This window comes from Gavialis gangeticus, unplaced genomic scaffold (assembly GCF_001723915.1).
Source record: "Gavialis gangeticus isolate Ggan-Ray unplaced genomic scaffold, GavGan_comp1, whole genome shotgun sequence".
NCBI lineage: Eukaryota > Metazoa > Chordata > Crocodylia > Gavialidae > Gavialis > Gavialis gangeticus.
The window spans coordinates 41,847,024-41,866,900 of NW_017729022.1; the positions used below are offsets into that span (position 1 = coordinate 41,847,024).

General features: G+C 38.7%; 1 protein-coding gene across 1 annotated transcript in view; it reads left to right on the forward strand.

The window, feature by feature from the left end:
• Positions 1-19,877, forward strand: part of LRRIQ1 (leucine rich repeats and IQ motif containing 1) — a 220,636-nt gene that overhangs the window by 128,737 nt on the left and 72,022 nt on the right. Inside the window, exon 23 of the mRNA XM_019514814.1 lies at positions 7,238-7,339. Within this exon, the coding sequence (XP_019370359.1) occupies positions 7,238-7,339 (102 nt within the window). The remainder of the gene's footprint in view (positions 1-7,237; positions 7,340-19,877) is intronic.

Sequence of the window (19,877 nt, forward strand, 5' to 3'; positions counted from 1 at the left end):
TTTTTTTTTATGCCAGCGCTGTACAGGCATAGAACACAAACAGGGTCTGTCTCTTACTAAATTCACAATCTGGGTAATCTTACGTATGTTCATGTGAAGCAGATCTGCTATTTTGATTAATCAACACCTGAACATGGGAATAGATGTCCATTTTTCTGTTTTGTTATTTTTTTTCCACAACTACAATCAGGAGCAAACTAATTTTAATTTTTTATCGCTTTGCATATTACTATGTAACAAAGATGCTATCAGATCAGGCAATAAACTAGTATTTCGATATTACTTCCATGACATTTATAATGTTTGTCCAAATTGGCATTTATATTTGGAGTCTGCCAAACAATGTGCATTAAATTACCTCCCTGGTTTCCAGATCTCCAGGACAGATCATCATCTAATAAATTATATTTAAACAAGTGTGCAGGAGCCCAATAATATATTTGTGTAGTTTTGAACTATTGGACTCCTTCACAGTTCTCTGTGTGAAATCAAAAACATTTGGTCGTGTGTCATCAAAGCATGCATCCATTTCATTTTTCCATCTCTCTAAAAGCACTAGTATTATAAAGTAATCAGAGTAGTATTGCCTAAGTTTGAGACTAAATAGAGAGACTCATTTTTTAATATGAAAAGTGCTGTAGGCAGTGGCTGAGGTGATCCAGGTAGGTATAAATATAAGTAGTTGGGCATTGTGTTAAATCTGTGAAGATTATCTAAATTATTTAGCAACGGCTCAGAAGCAGATCATTTCATATAAATCTCCTACATGAATAATTTGTACCATTGTACCATTTCCCAGTACAATCCCAATGTGTGGATCTTCTTCAGTGCTTTAGTTGCTCATCTTGCACATAGAGTAATTTTAGTGATAGATGCCTTTTATGCATGTATTCTATATTTATTTTCTGGATATTTGACATGTTGATGCAGCGGTAAGTAGGCAGACTTGATAAGGAAAAGGTATCATGTCTAAAATTTCTAGATAAAGCCATTTTGGCTTATTTTAACAGACCCAGGACACAGTGTAGCTTATAAATAAGCTGAAGATAATTAGAAATTGCATATTTTCTTTTGTCAGTTTCTAATGGTATTTGATCTTTCGTCTCTTTAAGAAAGTTACTATATTTGGAATCATTCTGAAGTCGCTTGTTAAGGTGTCCTTTTTATTGCATTTTTACATTTGGGATTCAAAATATTCTTTTCTAGCCTTCTGCCTATGTTATGGTACTTTATTTAATGAGATATCATATTACACAACAATAGAATAGATGGCTATGAATTTTATGCCGTGGTTTAAAACTTTTTTTTTTCAATTTCATGTAGCTTTCTTTGTCAAAGTAATACATGATAGAATTTTAAAATAATTATATCTGTATAACTGATGTACATTTTAAGTATTTCTATTGAGTTACAATAATAAATGCACAACAACCCTCTAGTGCAGGGATAGCCAATCTGCGGCTTCCGGAGCCACATGCGGCTCTTCAAAAATGAATATGCGTCTCCTTGAATCTTTGCACAAGCACACAGTGAACAGCTTCCATTTGTGCAAAGATTCAAGGAGACACACATTAACTTCTGAAGAGCCGTATGTGGCTCTGGTTGGTCACCCCTGCTGTAGTGTGCTGTAACAAGTACTATGACTATGTATAAATGCATTTTAGATGTTTAGTCACAAACTTGTACACCAGGATCAGTAAGCACCACAGGCTTTAGTAAAAATATGTCAAAATAAATTACTGGGCCTGTCTGAATCAGGGTAATTCCTAATATCTACAGTTAGCCAGCCTGGTTCTCCAATACATGTGATCCAGTTTCCTTGATAATTTGAAAATTTCCCATTTAAGTGAATAGATCTAATTGCAAGAGAAAGTTAGAAGATGGAATACTCAGCCCAAGTGTTGGTGGGGTGGGGCAAAGTGATATTAAGGGCACTGACAGACATGCAGCTCCTTGGTCTAACTCGTGGCACTTCACAGAAAGCACCATAAATTAGACCAACCCTCGCAACCCAACAGAAGTTTGCTGTTGGGTCATGAGGAAAGGGGATTGAGTTCTGCTTTGGAGCCAATCCAGCTGAGGAGCTGCATGTCCCTTTCCCACTGTTACTGCGTCTATGGTGCTAAAGGATTGCTAAAGCATAATCAACCCAGAATGAACCCAAAATATGCAACACAACCAGTCAACTTAACTAAAATCTAACTTTTATTAATACGTTAAATGTTAGCTTGATAATTTCTATATATAGAGAGAGAAAAACACTTAGTCCAATGGTCTCATCCAGTCCCAGATGTTACTCCACTCACCAAAAAGATGGCCAATCAATTACACCAAGTGAAGGTGGCTGTCTGTAGGAAGACTTTGGATGATCTTTTGGCTGGCCCCAGTCTAGATGTTGCTGGATAAACAGCAGCACACCCAACATCCTTGTTGCTCCCTCTTATGCTTTTTCTTTAACTTCACTCCTCTGATGACTCCTTATTTCTGGGTACCATTGATTGGTTTCCCTGTGATCATCATACCGTTCATATTCTTATCCTGTCAACATATTCCATTGTTCCATCACATACACACATCTTAATTTGGTCTTTTACCGGTGTTTTAATTTGGGCATGTCCTAGACTCCTAATTTGGTCTATCCATCAAAACTGGAAATCCCAAGGGTTCTGTAGTTGGGCACTGTCCAATTGGTTTCCTCTTATCACCCTTCATTAACATATCCAATCATTTCACCCCTCTGATTCAGTTGGTTAGTGCCAAGTTCAGTTAATTTGAGGTAGTAACAAGGCTCACATTCTACACACCTATGTTGATAATGCTAGAACATAAGCTTCCTGTGAGAGCAAGCTCAAGGCTATAGCTGACAGTGTAGATACAAAATGCAAAAGAAAAGTTCACATAATAGTGTAATTCACTGCTCAAGCAGATGCAAGTAAAGCTAAATGTGACAAGCTACCCTAACACCCTCTTCCCTGTCCCTAGCTTCTTTGCTGTCTGCATGATGGAAGGAGGGGAGAAGGGAGAGGAGGAAGCTCAGGCTAGGGTTTGCCCATACTGTGCTGGAGTAGGGGTGGATGGATTGGAACCTTGGAGGCTGGGGAGAAGTTCCAGTCCACCTACCCCCACTCCAGTGCAAGCTGGGCAAACTCCAACCCAGGCTCCCTTGCCTCCCTTCTCCCCAAGTCCCATCCTGCAGACAGCACCAGGGGTGGAGCTGGGCTGCATCAGCCCAGCCACAAGATCAGAAGTTAATGAAGGTGCTCCACTTTGGTACCCCTTCATCTGAACCCTCACATAATGAGTGTTAATTTGTAGCACAATTGGGTGCTTTTAAAGCACTCTGCAAGCACACTTTTAAAGTGCTTCTGTAAGGGCACAGCTGTCAAGGACTTTCAAGGGGCCGATCAGGTGACAAATGTAACTTCTGTCTGCACCCTAAGTCATCCCATTCTTGGGTTGATCTACAGCCTCAGAGTTCCCTGCCATAACTGAGAGCATCCTGGTGACTTAAGATATAATATACTTTTGGAGGCTTCCCTATGAGTGATGGTACTGCAGCATTCTCTCAAGTGATGTATGATGAATCCCATGTTTGTATATTACACTGAGGTTGTTAAACCATGGTTTTATATCAGCGGTAACTGAACTTCTCCCATTAGTAGATTAATAGATGTGACAAATGTCTGTCACATGTTGCTTGTTTTCATCCTTTTCCATAGGGGAGAACTGTATATAGTGAGATTTTTTTTGTTAGTAAGTGTTTGTTTCAAGAGACTTGTTAGTATATATTATGGTATGTCAAAGAAATGCACCTCGCACTTGGAGCAGAAGGTTGAAAGGTTTGTGATGGTCCTTAGTCCCTATAAAAATTCATTCATCTATCTCTTGTCATTGACTATCTTCCCTTTATTCTAGACAGGTGCATTTGTCCATAGAAATAGAGTTGTCTACAACAATCTTCGTTCTGGAGCTTTAGACAACCTTTTGGGCATATGCTATTGAGCTCCTTGAAAATAAGAGCCTAAAGTTGGTATTTTACAGGAGGCTGATATAGAGAGCAGAGGACAAAACTGTGCTTAGGGTAGCCTATATGCCTGGAGAACGCCATATAAATCAAATTCACTTAAAGCGAACCTACTCTATAACGTAAGAAATAGGGATAGGTTCCTGTGTCAGCTGCTCCCAGGGCCACTCCAGCACAGGCTGGGGTGAGTGCGGACAAGTGGAGCCCCAGGTGGTGCAGGCTTAGGACGAGAGCAGGCTGGGGACAGTGGTCACTGCAGGCTCAGGCCAGCAGCAGTTCCAGGCTCTTCCCAGTGCTCTGTCTGTCTCTACCCCAGCCCCGACTGCAGCAGCCCTGGGAGCTGTCACCACCAGCTGCCTGCCCCAGGGCATGGTGCACCCCAGCGGCTACAGGAAGCTGGCGTTGGCCGCTCCCGGGACAGCCTGCAGCAGGAGCTGAGGTGAGTGGGGACAGAAAGAGCCCCAGGGTGTTCAGGGGACGGTACAGCCCAGTGGCTGCAGGCAGCTGGTGCCAGCAGCTCCCAGGGCCGCTGCAGCTGGGGTGAGTGCCGTGCCTCGCACTGCTTGGGGCTCCACTTGTCTGCACTCACCCTAGCCCGTGCTGGAGCAGCCCCTGGAGCAACTGACACAAGAACCCATCCCTATTTCTTACATTATAAAGTAGGTTCACTTTATGCAAATTCAATGTATGTGGTGTTCTCCAGGCCTGTGATGATTGCATATATGCAAATTTACCTCACATATAATGAATTTTAGGTACAAAAGGGTCTTCACGTAAGAGCAAATTCGCATAAATTAAACACACATAAAGTGAGGGAAACCTGTAGAATGTTAATTGTATCCTACCTTAGGGTTGACAGATCTTTTTCCTGAAGCCCACCTGCAGTTTATCTTCTATTCCATGACTGACTATTAAATCCTTAAAGGGTAGCTTTAATGGCTTTGTTTGGAGTACCTGCCTCAAAGGAATGTTTCTTTAGGCAGAACTGTAGCTTTAGGTGCCTGTTTATGCTATTCCAGTTCTTTAACCTGGCATGAAGAGGCTGCCAAAAGAGATCTTACTTCAACTTTCTAATTTAAAGTCTGATTCTTGTTGACATTGAACTCAGTGGAAAAACCACCTTTACTTAAAAAGAAGTAAGATGCTCAGTTTTCATAGCTCTAGCCCCCTCCTCCACCCTCTACTCTTTGCAAAAAAACCCCACTACCTCCCTTGTTGCTGCTTCAATGAAGCCCTAATAACCCTCGCTGACTAAGAAGTTGCAATCTCTGCATCCAAGATTTCCCACAGGCTGGCAAACTTACAATGGAGAAACAGGAATTGTCAGTCTAATAAACTCACTCTGCCAGAGGGCACCGCTCTTCTTTCTAATACTCTTCCTCTTCTAACTGAATTGACAGCTTAACTGTCCTTTTGTACCAAACTTGCAGTCTTAGTGTGGAAGCTAAGGCAAGGTGGCTTCTTAAAGACTAACTGGTTCAGAGAAGCATGAACTTTTGTTGGCAATGACCTATTTCAGCAAAGGCTATCTTAGGGTATTGTATAGAAAGATAAACAAAGGGTGCATCTACACATCGCCATACAGCTATGTTGGTACAGCGCTGTGCTTTCGTACTTCTTTTGTAAAGGACTAAAGCACAGCGCACTATAAGCAGATACTGTGCTATGCATGCAGCGCACAAGTAAATTTCACCACTGTGTCACCGCAGCAGCACACTATACCCAGGAGCACACCATTATGGGGACATAGCTAGCGATCACATGTAGACACACATGATCTCTGTGTCGCCATAGGGCAACATGTAGACATGCTCAAATTGTACTACTTTTCTGTAACTATTTTGTATTTCTGCCTCTAGCTTACAGTAAGCAGAAGCTAAACCAAGGCTTTTCTTGCTGAATGAAATATAGTTATTTTACTTCAGCTTCTGCTTACGACAGGATAGGAATGGACACAACGGTTGCTGTAGAGCAGCTGGCACGTAGGCAGGCCCCATCCTCTTCTCTCCCCCACCTTTTAATCTTGATATAATTTGATTGCCTGTCCATATCCTTAATGTAACCTTAGGTTTATCTAGTTCCTTTTTCTTCCATATTTAAATTCTTGCTAAGGTTTATTGCTTTTCCTTTTTAATGACATGAAAATGCTTAAAAGACAATCCCACATGTTAATGTACTTTTATCAGTTCTTTTCTGTCTTTGTTGCTTTCATCCCATGTTTTTCTGTTTGTTTACCCTTGTCTAACCATATGACTGCTTTCCCTGGTTCCTCCTTTATCTCCTTGTCTATTACTGAGTTGTGTCTAAGTTTTGCATACTCACCTAAAAGACCCTACATCATTTTGCCCCTCATTATATCTCTGGTGGGGTTTCTCTGTATTCCTTTTTCCAGTTTCTGTGCTCTTTTATCTCCTTTTCAGAAACCTTACTTGGAGTTATTTAATGCTACCCTGGACATGTGAATTTTTTTCCTTCACCTCCCAACATGCATGTTGTTTAAATTTGTCCATGGACCCCAAGCAACCTCTTTTCTCTTTCCATCATTAGTAAGCCACAAAATTCTCTTTTCTTCTAAATGATTGTCTTATGTTAGGCCTACTCATTGTTTTACTTTTTAGAGTGTAGGTTATTCTACTCTTTGTATCTATTGCATTCTAAAAAGTATTTTTTTTCATGACAGTTATGGAACTACCCAAAACTGGTAGTTATAGGCATAAGTCCACAATCTTCTAGAAACTATTTATATTTTGTCCCAGAAGATATAGGTAAAGGACACTGATTCCTCTAGTTTTGCCTCATATAATAGAAATACTTTTTATTTCCATTGTGATCAGGTGGAAAGTCTGCCAGAAACAATGGATTAAATTCTAGGCATTTGGGGTTATAGTTATTTGTTTAGTATTTATGCTTGAAAACTGATCCTTCAAAGTAGAACTTGGAATATTTCTAAAATGTGTATCCTTTAAAATGTACTTTTATTTTTCCTCAGGGAGCTGATTTAGAATTTTTTTGTATACAAAATTAGTCAGGATGGCTTCCTCCTGGTATATGTATTTTATTTATTTTATGTTAGAAAGGGTGTAATTTTTTGTTAATATAAAACCTGAACAAGAGATTATATTTCTTTATTGAATGGCTAAAAGGTGAATAACTGCTTCCAGGAATGACTGAGCCAGATCTGACCTTTGATTTTAACTTGTTCTTGTCGTCCAGACCCAGCTGTGCGCCTGGCGTTGTTCAAAAACAATGAAAATAAACATCCCCCTGTGAAACCACCAAGGAAGACACAGCCTGGAAAAGTCGGTTACTTTGAAGGTAAGAACAAGAATTCCACTTTATCTGTATATATTTAGATATGTATATTTTGTGACGTCTTTTATGCAGCCTTAGTTGAGTTACAAAAAACATTGAGAAATAATATGAGGTAATAGCTTGCCCAACTTAAATTACAGTGATGAAAATCTTTAATACATGTTTTGTAGTGATTAATTCATAATGTGTGCTATAGGCCCAGCCCAAATCTTACTCGGATCAGTGTTTTCGGGGGGGGGTTTCTTCCATCAACGTGTTTTCCATGGACCTTTGGATCAGACCATAAGTAGTTAGAAGAATTAACTTAAGCAACTCGGGCTTGATAATATACATGGGGAAGAAAGGTAAAAAAGCCATTCAGCAAAATGTAGAGCTGCTTATTACTTTAGGATTGGAGTTGGATTTACAGGGTACCAGCTACTACAAATTTAATATAGAAATGCTTTCACAAACAACAAAGCAATGTACTGAGGTATAAATTACAAGGGCATCGAGAACATAATATAGATAAAGTCATATAAGTAATTTCAACACATGCACCATCTTTATTTCTCAGTCACTCTCTTTCAAGCTCATTATTCTTTCCTGAAAACCACAGACATTTTTAAAGAAGAAACTATTTTCTGTGAACTCAAGATTAAGTTATAAATTTAACTTATGGTAGAGGAAAAAGGCATTTTCTGTCCATGCTTATGTAAACTCAAAATTTTTTCTTGAAAAACTCTACATAGTTCACCTTTAGGTTGTGAAGGAGCAACAGAAATTTTAGAAGAAAGGATAACCCATAGGATGGGATTTTTAAGGGCACCTACTAATAGTCTAGTTCTGGTGCTAGTGAAGTTCCTGGTAAAACGGCCCTTGACTTCAGTGGAGGCACAGTTAATCCACTGGTGAGGACTTCTGAAAGTTATAAGCGCCTGAATGTTTTCACTCAAAAAATGGCTTCTTCAACTCTATAAATTGGTTTCAAATTGGCTCAGATTACAAATTGGCTATAAAATGGCTCAAAAATTGGCTTCTTCAACTCTATACTTTGCTAGGAAAATTTTCACCATTAGTAATATTCCATTTAAAAACTCTGGCTCAATGGCCAGTTTGACTCTTGCCCTCTCTTGCTAGGTAAAAATACTGTTCAACCTGTTACTGAATGTACAAAAAAATCAGAACTTGTACCTGACAGGTGGACAGTACAAAGAGCCACATATAACCGCAGTCTGCAATTTTAACAGGCCACCATCTTCCTGTTTTTGGCTCTATTTATTCCTGGCTGGTTTTTGTTTCTTTTGCTCTGAGAAGCTGGGGTGTGCATCCTCTTGCTTAAAGAGATTAAGACATTCTCTTTCTTAAAGAGATTAAGAAAAGAAATTGTAGTAACTTGGAAGACAGTGAGGCACACAGTAAAGTGGGGGTACTCCTGAACTTCTTTCGCAGTCTATTCAAGAAACAACTATATTCCTATGGTCAGCTACTGTGTGGGTACTTGGTTCAGTAGACCCTCAAGGCTAGGGACAGACATTCAAAAAGTCTGAGCCTGTATTGATTCAGTCTTGGCAGGTTAGTTTTAACCTGGCTAAACTAAATCAGTTTTGTAACTGGACAGACATCCCAGAAATGCAGGTACATGCCTGCAGTGGCTCAGGGTAGAAGCCAGGGGGTGCTAGAGCAGCTGTCCCTTCCTTCCACAGCATGAAGTTGAAGGGGGCGTGGCCAGGCTCAGCAGGATGCTGTGATTAGCCCAGCAGGGAATTGATAACAATGTTTATCTCCCAATTAAGAAAACAACAAAGGGACATTACCAGCTACTTGTTGATTCTGCCTGTTGATTCTACTTGTTGATTCAGCACAGACTATAGCTAGTATGTGGTCTGCTAGCTAATACCTAGACACCTCCTCAGCAAGGCAGAGGGGAGGGGGGAATTCCTGTTTAGCAGGAAGTGGTGAGGGGAGAAGGGAAGCAGGCCATAGTCTATGCTCCAGGCAGGGAGCAGAGGGGAGGAGCCAACCCTGCTGTGGAGCAGAGAGCCCCGCCCAGCCCAGAGAGCATGCCAGGATGCTGGGGGTGTCTGGTTTACCTTAAACCAGCAAGAGGTCTGGGACAGATTGCATAAACCAGTTTGAGCCAAATCAGTTAAGTCTGATATTACATTCAACAGGTTTATCTCAAGCCGGTTTCAGCCATTCTCAAACTGGTTTATGTGCACTGAATATCTGTTCTGTTACAGATTTAAACCAGTTTCTGATCACTTAAACCAATTTATGTGTAATTTCTGTCCCTAGCCCAAAAGTTCTTCCATGATATTGTGACATGTACTGCTTCAAAGCAGTCCTGACTAGACTGATAAGGCTGCCATGCTGCTTTCTTTTATAGACAGGCAGGACACTGCCTTTGGTGTAGCCACTGCTGCTTCAGGTGGACTGGTCACAAGGCATCATGTTGGAGTCTGAATTCAGATAAAGAATGTACTAGAGAACAACCACTTGCTTAGCTGAAATACTGCCAGGCAGATTTTGGAGCTTTTTCTGCTCTATTTTAATCAAATCACATAATAAAAATGAGGAATCCATTGAGCAATGCAGACCAGGGCCATGTACAGGTGTTACATTTCTGTCAGGAGAATTACTTCTCTCCTGATAGAAATCATAAGCATACAGGTGTTCACACTGTATATCCCAATAGCAGTCTCAGAAGAAAAATAATCCATTTCTGACCAGTAGAGGTCACTCCTGGGAGAGTTTCTTCTGGGAATCTGTTTACTTTCCCTCCACTTGGCTTGTCCTGGAGACCAAAAGGAGTTGAGCAATGGGGAATTCCTCCACACGCCTTCCTGAGACCAGGGTCACTGTAGTCTGGGGATGTTGCTGCTTGTCTCCCAATCCCAGGAGGAGTCAAGTAGTGGAAAAAGGCTCCTGTGTCTTGTCCAGACCAAGGTCACCCCAGGCTGGAGGAGGTGTGGGAGGCAGCTGATCCCAACCCTCCTGTACACTAGAGCAGCCACCCAGTGCATCCTGCTGAGGTTACCAATCTAAGGAGCATGCAGGAGGGTTTGCCAGGAGACTCCTCTGCTCAGCTCTTGGCCACCAGGACAAAATTTCCCCTGCTAGAAATGAACACCTCTTGTGGCCAGAGTCACTTTCCACCTATTCTGCAAAAGAGCAGGGCTACCATTTCTCATACCTCTTCTTCTGGACCATCCCCTTTCCTGGCAAGCAGCCATTACATTTGCCTTAAGAAGATATTCCTGGAACTGTTCCCACTTTTTGTCAGAAAGTACTGTAGACTCCATACCTTAGACGAGGAGAAAGGACAAACTCATCAGCAGATTGACTGGAATCTACTTAAGTCATTCAAATCCTTTCCTTCCACTGCCTGCTTTCTTGGGTAGAGGATTTAAATTCTAGCACCATTCAAGCGGCGCCCACTAAAGGAGATTTTAGAGAAAGATTTTGAATTCTAAATATTCCTACTCTATTTCTTTAAAGTGGGAATGGGGAGGAGAAACTGTAACATCAATAGAAACACACATATGTTATCTGTTAAATAAGGGGATCACTACTTTTGAAAGGGGATGCCCTAGGAAGTGAAACAATTAGAACAGTTTTAGCTTTTTAAACTGGAACACATCACAGTAGTGAGTGTCTACAGGGATTAAGTTGTTCAAATTTATGGTGTGTCTCTGAATCTTGATACAACTAAAAGAACAGGGTTTAAAATATTTAAAATAGGGAAAAACACTGTATAGATAAAAGTGGGCTTTTATCTGGCTCCTATACATGCAGTACATTTATATCTTATTTAAACAATTATTATCACATGTATATTTTTATATTCTGTCCATAAGTGATTGATTTGGTTTATCCTCCCCACCTCAAGACTCTCAAATATACTTGATGGCTCATGTTCTGATCATATGATTTTATTATTTTTATTTTCCAAAGGACTGATGGAAAGTTGAAAGGTAAGACTACAGTAAATGAAAGCTAGGACTTTTTCCAGAAAAAAGTCTAACTGCACCTAATTACACTAATTAAAATAAATTGGTTCTAAGTTAAAAATGACTATTTGTCCTAATTCACCTTTTGGTTCTGGATAATTCAAGGGTTTCAGAATGTTATGTGCTGTATATGAAGCAGCATCTAAACAGAATGAGAGAATGAGGATAGCTTGGCAGCTCTAATACCCAATGTCCTTGGTTTTCTTTAAGTTAAGACCAATATCTTTAATAGCACACCAATTACCGTAGATGTCAGCGGTTACGTGGGTTTTGTAACCTCAGCTTCAGAATAATTTTGATGCACCTCATATATTGTATTTGTATTATGTTACAATTGCATGCATCAAAATTATTCTGAAGAAGCTGAGATAACAAAACCCTTCTAATTGCTAACAACTAATTGGTGTTCAAATAGGCATGCTGTTGCTTAATAAATAGAATGTAAAATCTTAACTACGTAACTGTGGCATATCAAGGAATTGCCTGTAGATTACATAACATTCTGTTGCTTTGCCTGGGTTCAGCTACTATTGGGAAGTTTAGGGCCTGATCCAATTACTGTTGAAGTCAGGTGAAATATTCAAACTCTGTTCTAACATACTTTTTGTGGGATTTTTATCTGGGAGCTGTCTGCATCCAGTCCAGTTTCTGATATTAATACAGCATAATCTAGGGCCTTTTTGACCCAACAGGTGGTTCTAGCATCTGGGAACTGAAAGCATATTTCATAATACACACACACCCATTCTCATTCTCTCGCTCTGTCTCTCTGCTCTTTCCCCGATTCCCCTTGAGAAAATCCTATCACTCATGTACCTAAATGCATCAGAGAGACATTTTGCAAGCTCTGTGCCATCCAGCAGTTCAGCTTATTCAAGGTAAATTTCCAGATGGTAATTTCAGTTTAAATGATTACTTTAATCTACCACAACAACACAAAGTAGGTGTGGGAACACCAGTATCTGGCCCATCATCTTGAATACAAGCTTTTGAAGTTTTTCACATCGAAGGTGTCAACTGCAGTGCACTTACCTTTATGCTTTTAATGGGTCCTGTACATCACCTCTCTTACCTATGATAGAAAGCTGTGTTTCAGACAATACAAATGAGAAAGAATTTAGTGGATTAGTTAAATCAGTAAAATCTCACTTCCGTCTGAAATCAGTTAAAATCTGCAGAGGCTGGATCCATTCCTTATGCAATGTCTCAAAGTTTTAGGAACTATAATATGAGCCTTGGAACAATTTTATTCATAATCAATGACCTCTCAGCGTATAAAATGCATTCATCATGGTCACGTATACATGTCAGAAAGGAAGCATGTATACTTAATCTTCAAGTCAGTGAAAATGAACTGGTTAAGATGTCTTTACTCCCAGGTGTTCCCTGTGTTCAGTATCAATACGTTAAACTCCTGTATTGCTTTATGTACTTAGGATATGTTGTTTACAGTTTGGCAATATCTTATAATCTTTAGCTTCTAATTAATAAAACTGCACCCTCTATCATTATGGCTTGGGACAGAAGTTACACAACCAGTTAAGTGATCACAAACTGGTTTAAACCTGTAACAGAACAGAAGTTCAATGTACATAAACCAGTTTCAAAAGGGCTGAAACTGGTTTAAGATAAACCTGGTTGAATATAGTATCAGAATTAACTGATTTGGGTCAAACCAGTTTATGAAACTTCTGTACCAGATTCCTTCCTGGTTCAAGTTAAGTCACAGGCCCCCCCGCCAGCTTCCCAGGATGTTTTACAGCCCTAGACTGGGCTGCGCTCTCCCCAGGGACTGCCCTCCCCCCAGGCAAACCCCAGCTGGGGTCAGGGAGGGCAGTTAAACCCTCCTTCCCCCACTCAAACTTACTGCTGGCTGCAGCTCTGGACTACAAATTCCAGAGGCATGTGCAAGCAGGAACAAGTGATGAGCAAGCCTGCAGAGTCCTGCTGCTGTAATTCTGGACTGCAAATCCCAGAGGCCTCAGGGGCAGCAGGAAGAGGAAGTGAGCAGACAGCCATGCTTTAGCACTCCCTGGCTTCTGGCCTGAGCCGCTGCAGGCATGTGGCTGCACTTCCTGAATCAAAGGTTAATGTCTGTTCATTTCTGTTTCAATTTAATCTGTGCAGCTTAAATTAACCTGCAAAGAGTGAATCAATTCAGCCTTGGTTTTTTTGACTGTCTACATAGCCTACATGGTCACTGAGCACTTAGCTCTGAAAAGCATCATAAACATAATAAGCTCTTAATAAGCAGAAAAATACTTGGTATAGTACTAAGAACAGATTATCATAAATATTTTAAAGGTAATTATGCTTGTATCGCACCACTTTTAATTAAATATATTAATTTCTGCTTAATTACAAATAAAAAATGAGTTGCTTTCAACTAGCATAAGGAAAAATAGAATTGTCATTTTTCTTGTAATTATAACACAGGATTGAAAATCCAGGTGCTGAAAGTGAAATTCTGGGCCCATTGATTTCTGTTGATTTCAGGATTTCTGTTGACTTAATTGAGCCAGTGTTTCACCAAAGGATGATGAGAGTATGGTTTATTATTTGATCATGATGATTAGGATTTTTTAGTCTGACTATAACACAGATAATGTATGATATTATATTGGATAAACATTCTAGAATATGTGTCTGCACGTCATGTTTCTTATAACTCACATTTGTAAAGCTCCTTTACATTCTCAGATGAAAAGCATTGAATAAGTGCAAAGTATTCTTATATTTATTATTGCTAGTCTAACTTATACTCCTGGAAACTGAGACTTAAGACTGCTGCTTTCTCTTTAAATTCCTTTTCTCTGGTAGGCCAGAGACCTGGTGATTTCAGGATTTTTGGCTAAGCAAGCACCTTCAGAAGAAATTTTACATACATGTTTAATATACCCAATTTTTCAGCATTGTGTATGATATTGAAAGTAAATGCGTTGAAAAATAAGTAGCTGTCATGAGTAAATAACATTTATGTTGAGTCAGATTTACTAGTGACTCTCTAGTCACTAGTCTGACTCATCTGATAAAATGTCAGAGAATGGGACATTTTAGTAATCTTTTCTGGTGTGTTGAACCCTATAAGATTTCATTATAACAGGATGTTTATCATTCAAAGGGTAGATAAGAATAGTATGAAGGGTAGCTAATTGTCATGGGTATTAACATGTTTTCAACTTTAAATCTTAACCATTTTCAATAAAAAATTATAAAAGACATCGGTTCCAAGGAATCACACATTATAAACATCCAATTTCTAAATTAAGTCTTCCTTCAATTTTTATCTGGCATTAAAAGCATTAATAACAATGCTCTAAAATTAACTACTTTACAGTTCTAACAAATAACTTGCTATATCTTTAGTAAAAATACAATATTTTAATCTCTCCCTGGCTTCACATATCATGTAATGAAAATAGCATTGCGTTACATTTCTACGGTGGTGAAAATGACTAAATAATATATTTCCAAAACGTGTAAGATCGATCTTGAGATGTGATGAAAATACATTTAAAAGGCTGTTGTGTGGAGGGGAGTCTGTCTCTTAAAATCATAGTTCTTCAGCTTTGTTTCTTATTATCTAGCGTGAGCTCACACAACAGAACTCTCGCATTGAAATATTTTCTCATTTTAAGGAATTAATGGCTCTCCACCAGCCCTTTAACATGTAAAATGAGTAGGTTACTTGTGTCCAGTACATCCAAAAAGAGCCAGGATAAAATAAACATAAGGAGTTGGATATCTTGGAAAAAATCTGTCATGGGTTTGGGTTAATCATCTCCAGAAGAAATTCAACTTGATGCCTGAAATGTAAGACTTCTTGGAGAAAGCAGTAAAGCCTGAGGCAGTGTTGATCTGAAGGAGTGCTCTCCATGGGTCAGAGCTGCTCTGCTGGCAGAGTGCAAACCCAGTTCACAACAGCGGCATGCTGAAAAGTTGTAAAAGACTGCAGGGGCCTTACAATGCACGCACTCGAGCTTCAGTTACATAGTTTTTAGTGGCCCAGTTTCGTATTATAAAATAAAACCAAAAAATAAAATCTGTGCCTAATTTTCCAGCCTCCTGTCCATCAGTGGCAATGTAGGCCTTTTCAGTGTTTGTGGAATAAACCAATTTTGAAATTGCAGGACAAACTTAAAAATAAATGTGACACTTTTCAAGAAGTGAACAATAAATCTGAATATATGGAAGTGAATTGGTCATGTGCCATCTTCTATTAATACTTTGCTTTTCCAGTGAGAAATTTGTTTTCAATGCTGCAGTTGCTATCTGCCTGAAATTCCAGCACTGGAGGTACCAGCAGTAGAGACAGTCCAACTTAATAGCTGGTGCCTAAGCATGGTTGTAAGCTTGTACACCCCAAAGAATTCTGAATTCTAGCTGAACGTTTCACTCATTTGATCATCCTCCTTTTTCTTATTCCTTCCTCCTCCTCATAGGTTGTTGTCCCTTGTAATGATATTGGGTGACCTGCACTAAGTATATTTGTGTGACCGTCTGACTTGGATACAATTTCCAGCCTTCTGTGGCAACAGATCTTGTTGCCAAACTGCCATTATAATCTTTTAAAGCACCAGGTCATTCAAAAATAATGGACAGGCTGTACTACTACCTGTGCAATCATATTGCAGTATATTGCCTAACTTTGAGTTAAAATTAACTTTATAGTTAAAAAAAGAGAGAACTAGGTAGTCTTGCCTTTTTTTTTTGGTTTGGTTTAGGTACTGATGGCTTCAGTGGGGGGAAAGACAGAGAGACATAGGCCTATAATTTCTGTAGCCATTAAAGGAAAATGTTAATCATCATCAGTAAAAATAACCAAACAGTATGAAAAAGTTCTAATTTACAGCATCTGAAGTTTCCTCTATTTTCTATGTAACTTCTATAACTTGGCACTGGGTAACATTAAACAAATCTCTTCTGTGTCTCTGCCAGTTCAGATTGTGTGTGGAGTCAAGTTGAGTATGGAGTCAAAATCCAGAGTTTTCTTACATTGCATAAGGCAAACATTTTGGATGAATAGACCCCTGAGTACTAAAGCATTTCAAATCCTTTTTCATTTGACCATTCAGTGACCTGATAACTATTTCCTGTCCCTAAGTAAGGTTGCGACCCAGGTCTTAGAGTGCAAAAGACAGATAATTTTAGCAACAAGTTAAATCCAAATGGATTTGGTTGGAGGGGATGAGGAAGAATAGACTTGGCTAAATTCTTTTTTCTTTTTTTTAAGTAAAGTGTTACAAGCTTGGGCTTAATAATTCTAGTTAAAAATAATTCTTAGATTTGGTGCCATGTATTTAGATGCTTTAAAAAATGAAGTAACATCCAATGCAAATATACAATTTGTACCTTTCAAAAAAGTAATTAAACACAAAAACGTGTTTTTGTATGAATTAATTCAAACCATTGAACTCCTGTAGGTATGCAAGTAGTGTTTCTAATATATTGCACAGCAAATTAGACATACAAAGACAAGCCACTGGTATCACCTAATTTAACCAGTTTGCCTCACAAAAATAGGTCAACATAAAGCTATGAATCGGGTGTGCAGATGAGTTCTTAAAAACAGTTCTTGCGAGTAGCTTGCTTCCATCTAGCAACTAATACATTTTTAATCCACAACTGAAAATACTGTTTTATAGATTTATGTACTGTAAAGGGAATTCCTGTAATCACCTACCTTAACTGCTAAAATACCTTAAGGGGTTGGATTAGAGGAAGGGAGATCCTTACAAGAACATTTGGTTGAACTGAAAATGTAACTGACTGAAGCTTATGAAGAAATTCTTCATTTTCTCTTTTGCGGATGGTAACTATAGTGTTATGAAGGATTAATTGTCTTAATGAGGTCAAAGATACACAGCGTTCCAAAAAAGCTGTTTCCTTGTGACAACATTTTTCATATTGAACACATGTTTACATCTTTTTCTTTTTATATTATTAATAAAGTTGTGGATCAGCTGCATATTGTAATGTCTTTTGATGATGAGAGACATTCTTTTAAACAAAACATTGAGAAAAGACTCTAAAATTAAAACCTAGATATTGAAAATGTACTGCTGTTAAATAAAATGGACAAAGTCATATATACCTTTTACAAGTTCCATATAATCTGTATAAATAGTAAGTAAGCATGCTAGATTTAGAAGCTTTTACAGGGAATTGTAGGCTTGGTTACAAATTATTTAAATATTTTAATAAAGAAAGTGTACAGTAATAATAATTAGGCTATTAAACCAATCTTGAGGTTATAGTGTGTATTTTATAATGTATATTTTTCAATTGTATTTAATATATAATATACAAATATCTCAACTGATTTCAAATTTGAAAATAGGTATATCAGGAGGATGGTTTTAGTTCAGAGTTAAACCATGGGAGTGATGGTATTTAAGCCTGAAATATTCAAAAAGAAAATTAAGGTTTAACCCCTGAGAAGAATCTTATGCTGTACATCACCTGCAAGAATCATATTGTATATGATCAAATGAGCATTCAGAAAATTCCCCCTTTACATATATATTGTCAGGCTAAAATGTCTGATATTTGGTTAAAAATTCTTAAATCTGTTGACATTGGAAAGCCTCTATTACGGTCCAGTCAAGAACTTTAGATAAAAAAAAAATAAAAACAGCGAGACAAGAGAAGTAATTAACTTTGACATTCATCATACAATGATGGATAAGAATAATCTTGAATTATTTAAATTGTTTTCAAGTGCAGACTAAGTACTAGGTTTATGAAGTTACAGTATTAACTACACAGGTTAACACAATTATTATTTTCTAACATGAAGCAACTCTAGCGTGTTGAAGGTTAAGGAGAGAAGCTTTAGTAGTCAGTAAGTATTTAATGGAGAAAAACTGAATTGTTTAAATATTTATGAAAATATAATCAAGCTAAGGGAATGCTGATTAGCAATTATCGAGGTTCATTTTCTAATTAAGAAATTAATAAGACTTTTAAAAAGCTGTATGGTACTAGGCAGAGAGTCTGATTTAACCTACAGATGACCTGGCCTTCTTTGTTCAGATGACAGTTCTAAAAGTATGCAAGAGAATATTCCCTTTAATATAGTTACTTGCCACAAGCCCTGACCTCACTGACTGTCAGGGAGCAGGTCTGAATTGGCCCTTTCTCTGATATCGTGACATTGCTTCTGTTGCCTCGATTATGACCTCTGATTGCAAGATACCCTTGAGAGTTCTATATAATAAGCATGACTCCTGACTCTTAGCCAGGTCTGCTTGCACAGGTTTGCCAGACTCTACTTGTAGTATGGGCTACATATGCTAAAACATTACTTTGGCTGTCATGGTAATATATGAGTTTTGTACACTCCATGTATACATTTGAAAGAGACCTTTTTTTTAAAATATGCATTTAGCAAGTATTTGACAGACTTATTTGGTATATATTTCACCAAAAAAATTCTTCTTCATTAGTTGTAAATCATCTTTACATGTTATGGATGAGAGGTTTTTGGTGGTTTTTTTTCCAAGCATGTTCTACAAAATAGTTACTATATCATTAAACAGTGAATATGAATATCTTATCACTGTAGCATGCTAATTACTTAAAGAGTTTTACTTCCCTCTTCAGAGTGCCACTTTGTTCCAAGCTTATCCATCAGAATACTGTATCAATATACCTTTAATCCATGACTCCTTGGACATCTAGTAAGGGTTGAAATATTTAACTTCATTATGCAATTAACTCTTTTGCACAAAGAGGCATTACTAGTGAGCCCACAGATTGCGCCCAGGTGAGGTGATCCAGGATCTGGCTAGATGAAAGCTGAAAAAGAACCAAACTGGAATCCTAGAGAAGGTAAGCTGTAATAAGAATTTAAAGTTCAGTTTTGGGGTTTACTTATTTTGCTCTTGCATGGCTGCATCTACAGAAAACACTGATTGTGCAGTTCTTACTGCGCAGTCATTTGGTACTTGCATACACAAGTACTAAATAACTACACAGTAACCAGCATTACTGCACAGTGGTGTCCCTGCACAGCTTCCTGATGATGCTGACTGTGCAGTAGCTCATTACTACTGCTCAGTACCATCACATCATGCTTCATGTCATGCAATAGTACTGCACAGTAGTAATGAGCTACTCCGCAGTCATTGTCTCATGTAGACGCAGCCAGGGATGATTTTAAGGAATAATTAAATTCTTTTCTCCTGATTTATTTTCTCTGCAAACCAGAATCTGAAGGGAGAAAGTTCTCTGAGACTGTACTCCCTTGAGGGATGTAATGTCATCTGGGCACATTTTTGTACTACAGTTGCCTCTGAACCAGAATGTGAAAAAGTTTCAAAGATTGGAATTCCCCCGCCCTCTTCTCCCCCCCCCTTTGCTCACAGCAGACTTACCAGCCGGACCTGGCTGATCTCCACGCTGCTGGGCTGTGTTCCTGGCCACCTGCGTGCTGTGCTGTGCCTGTACACATGCACGTAGCATACATCACATTATTGGCCACGTCAGTTCTGTGTACCTGCTATGACCTTTTTAAGTACCCATAGGGGTATGCGTAAGCTACAGCG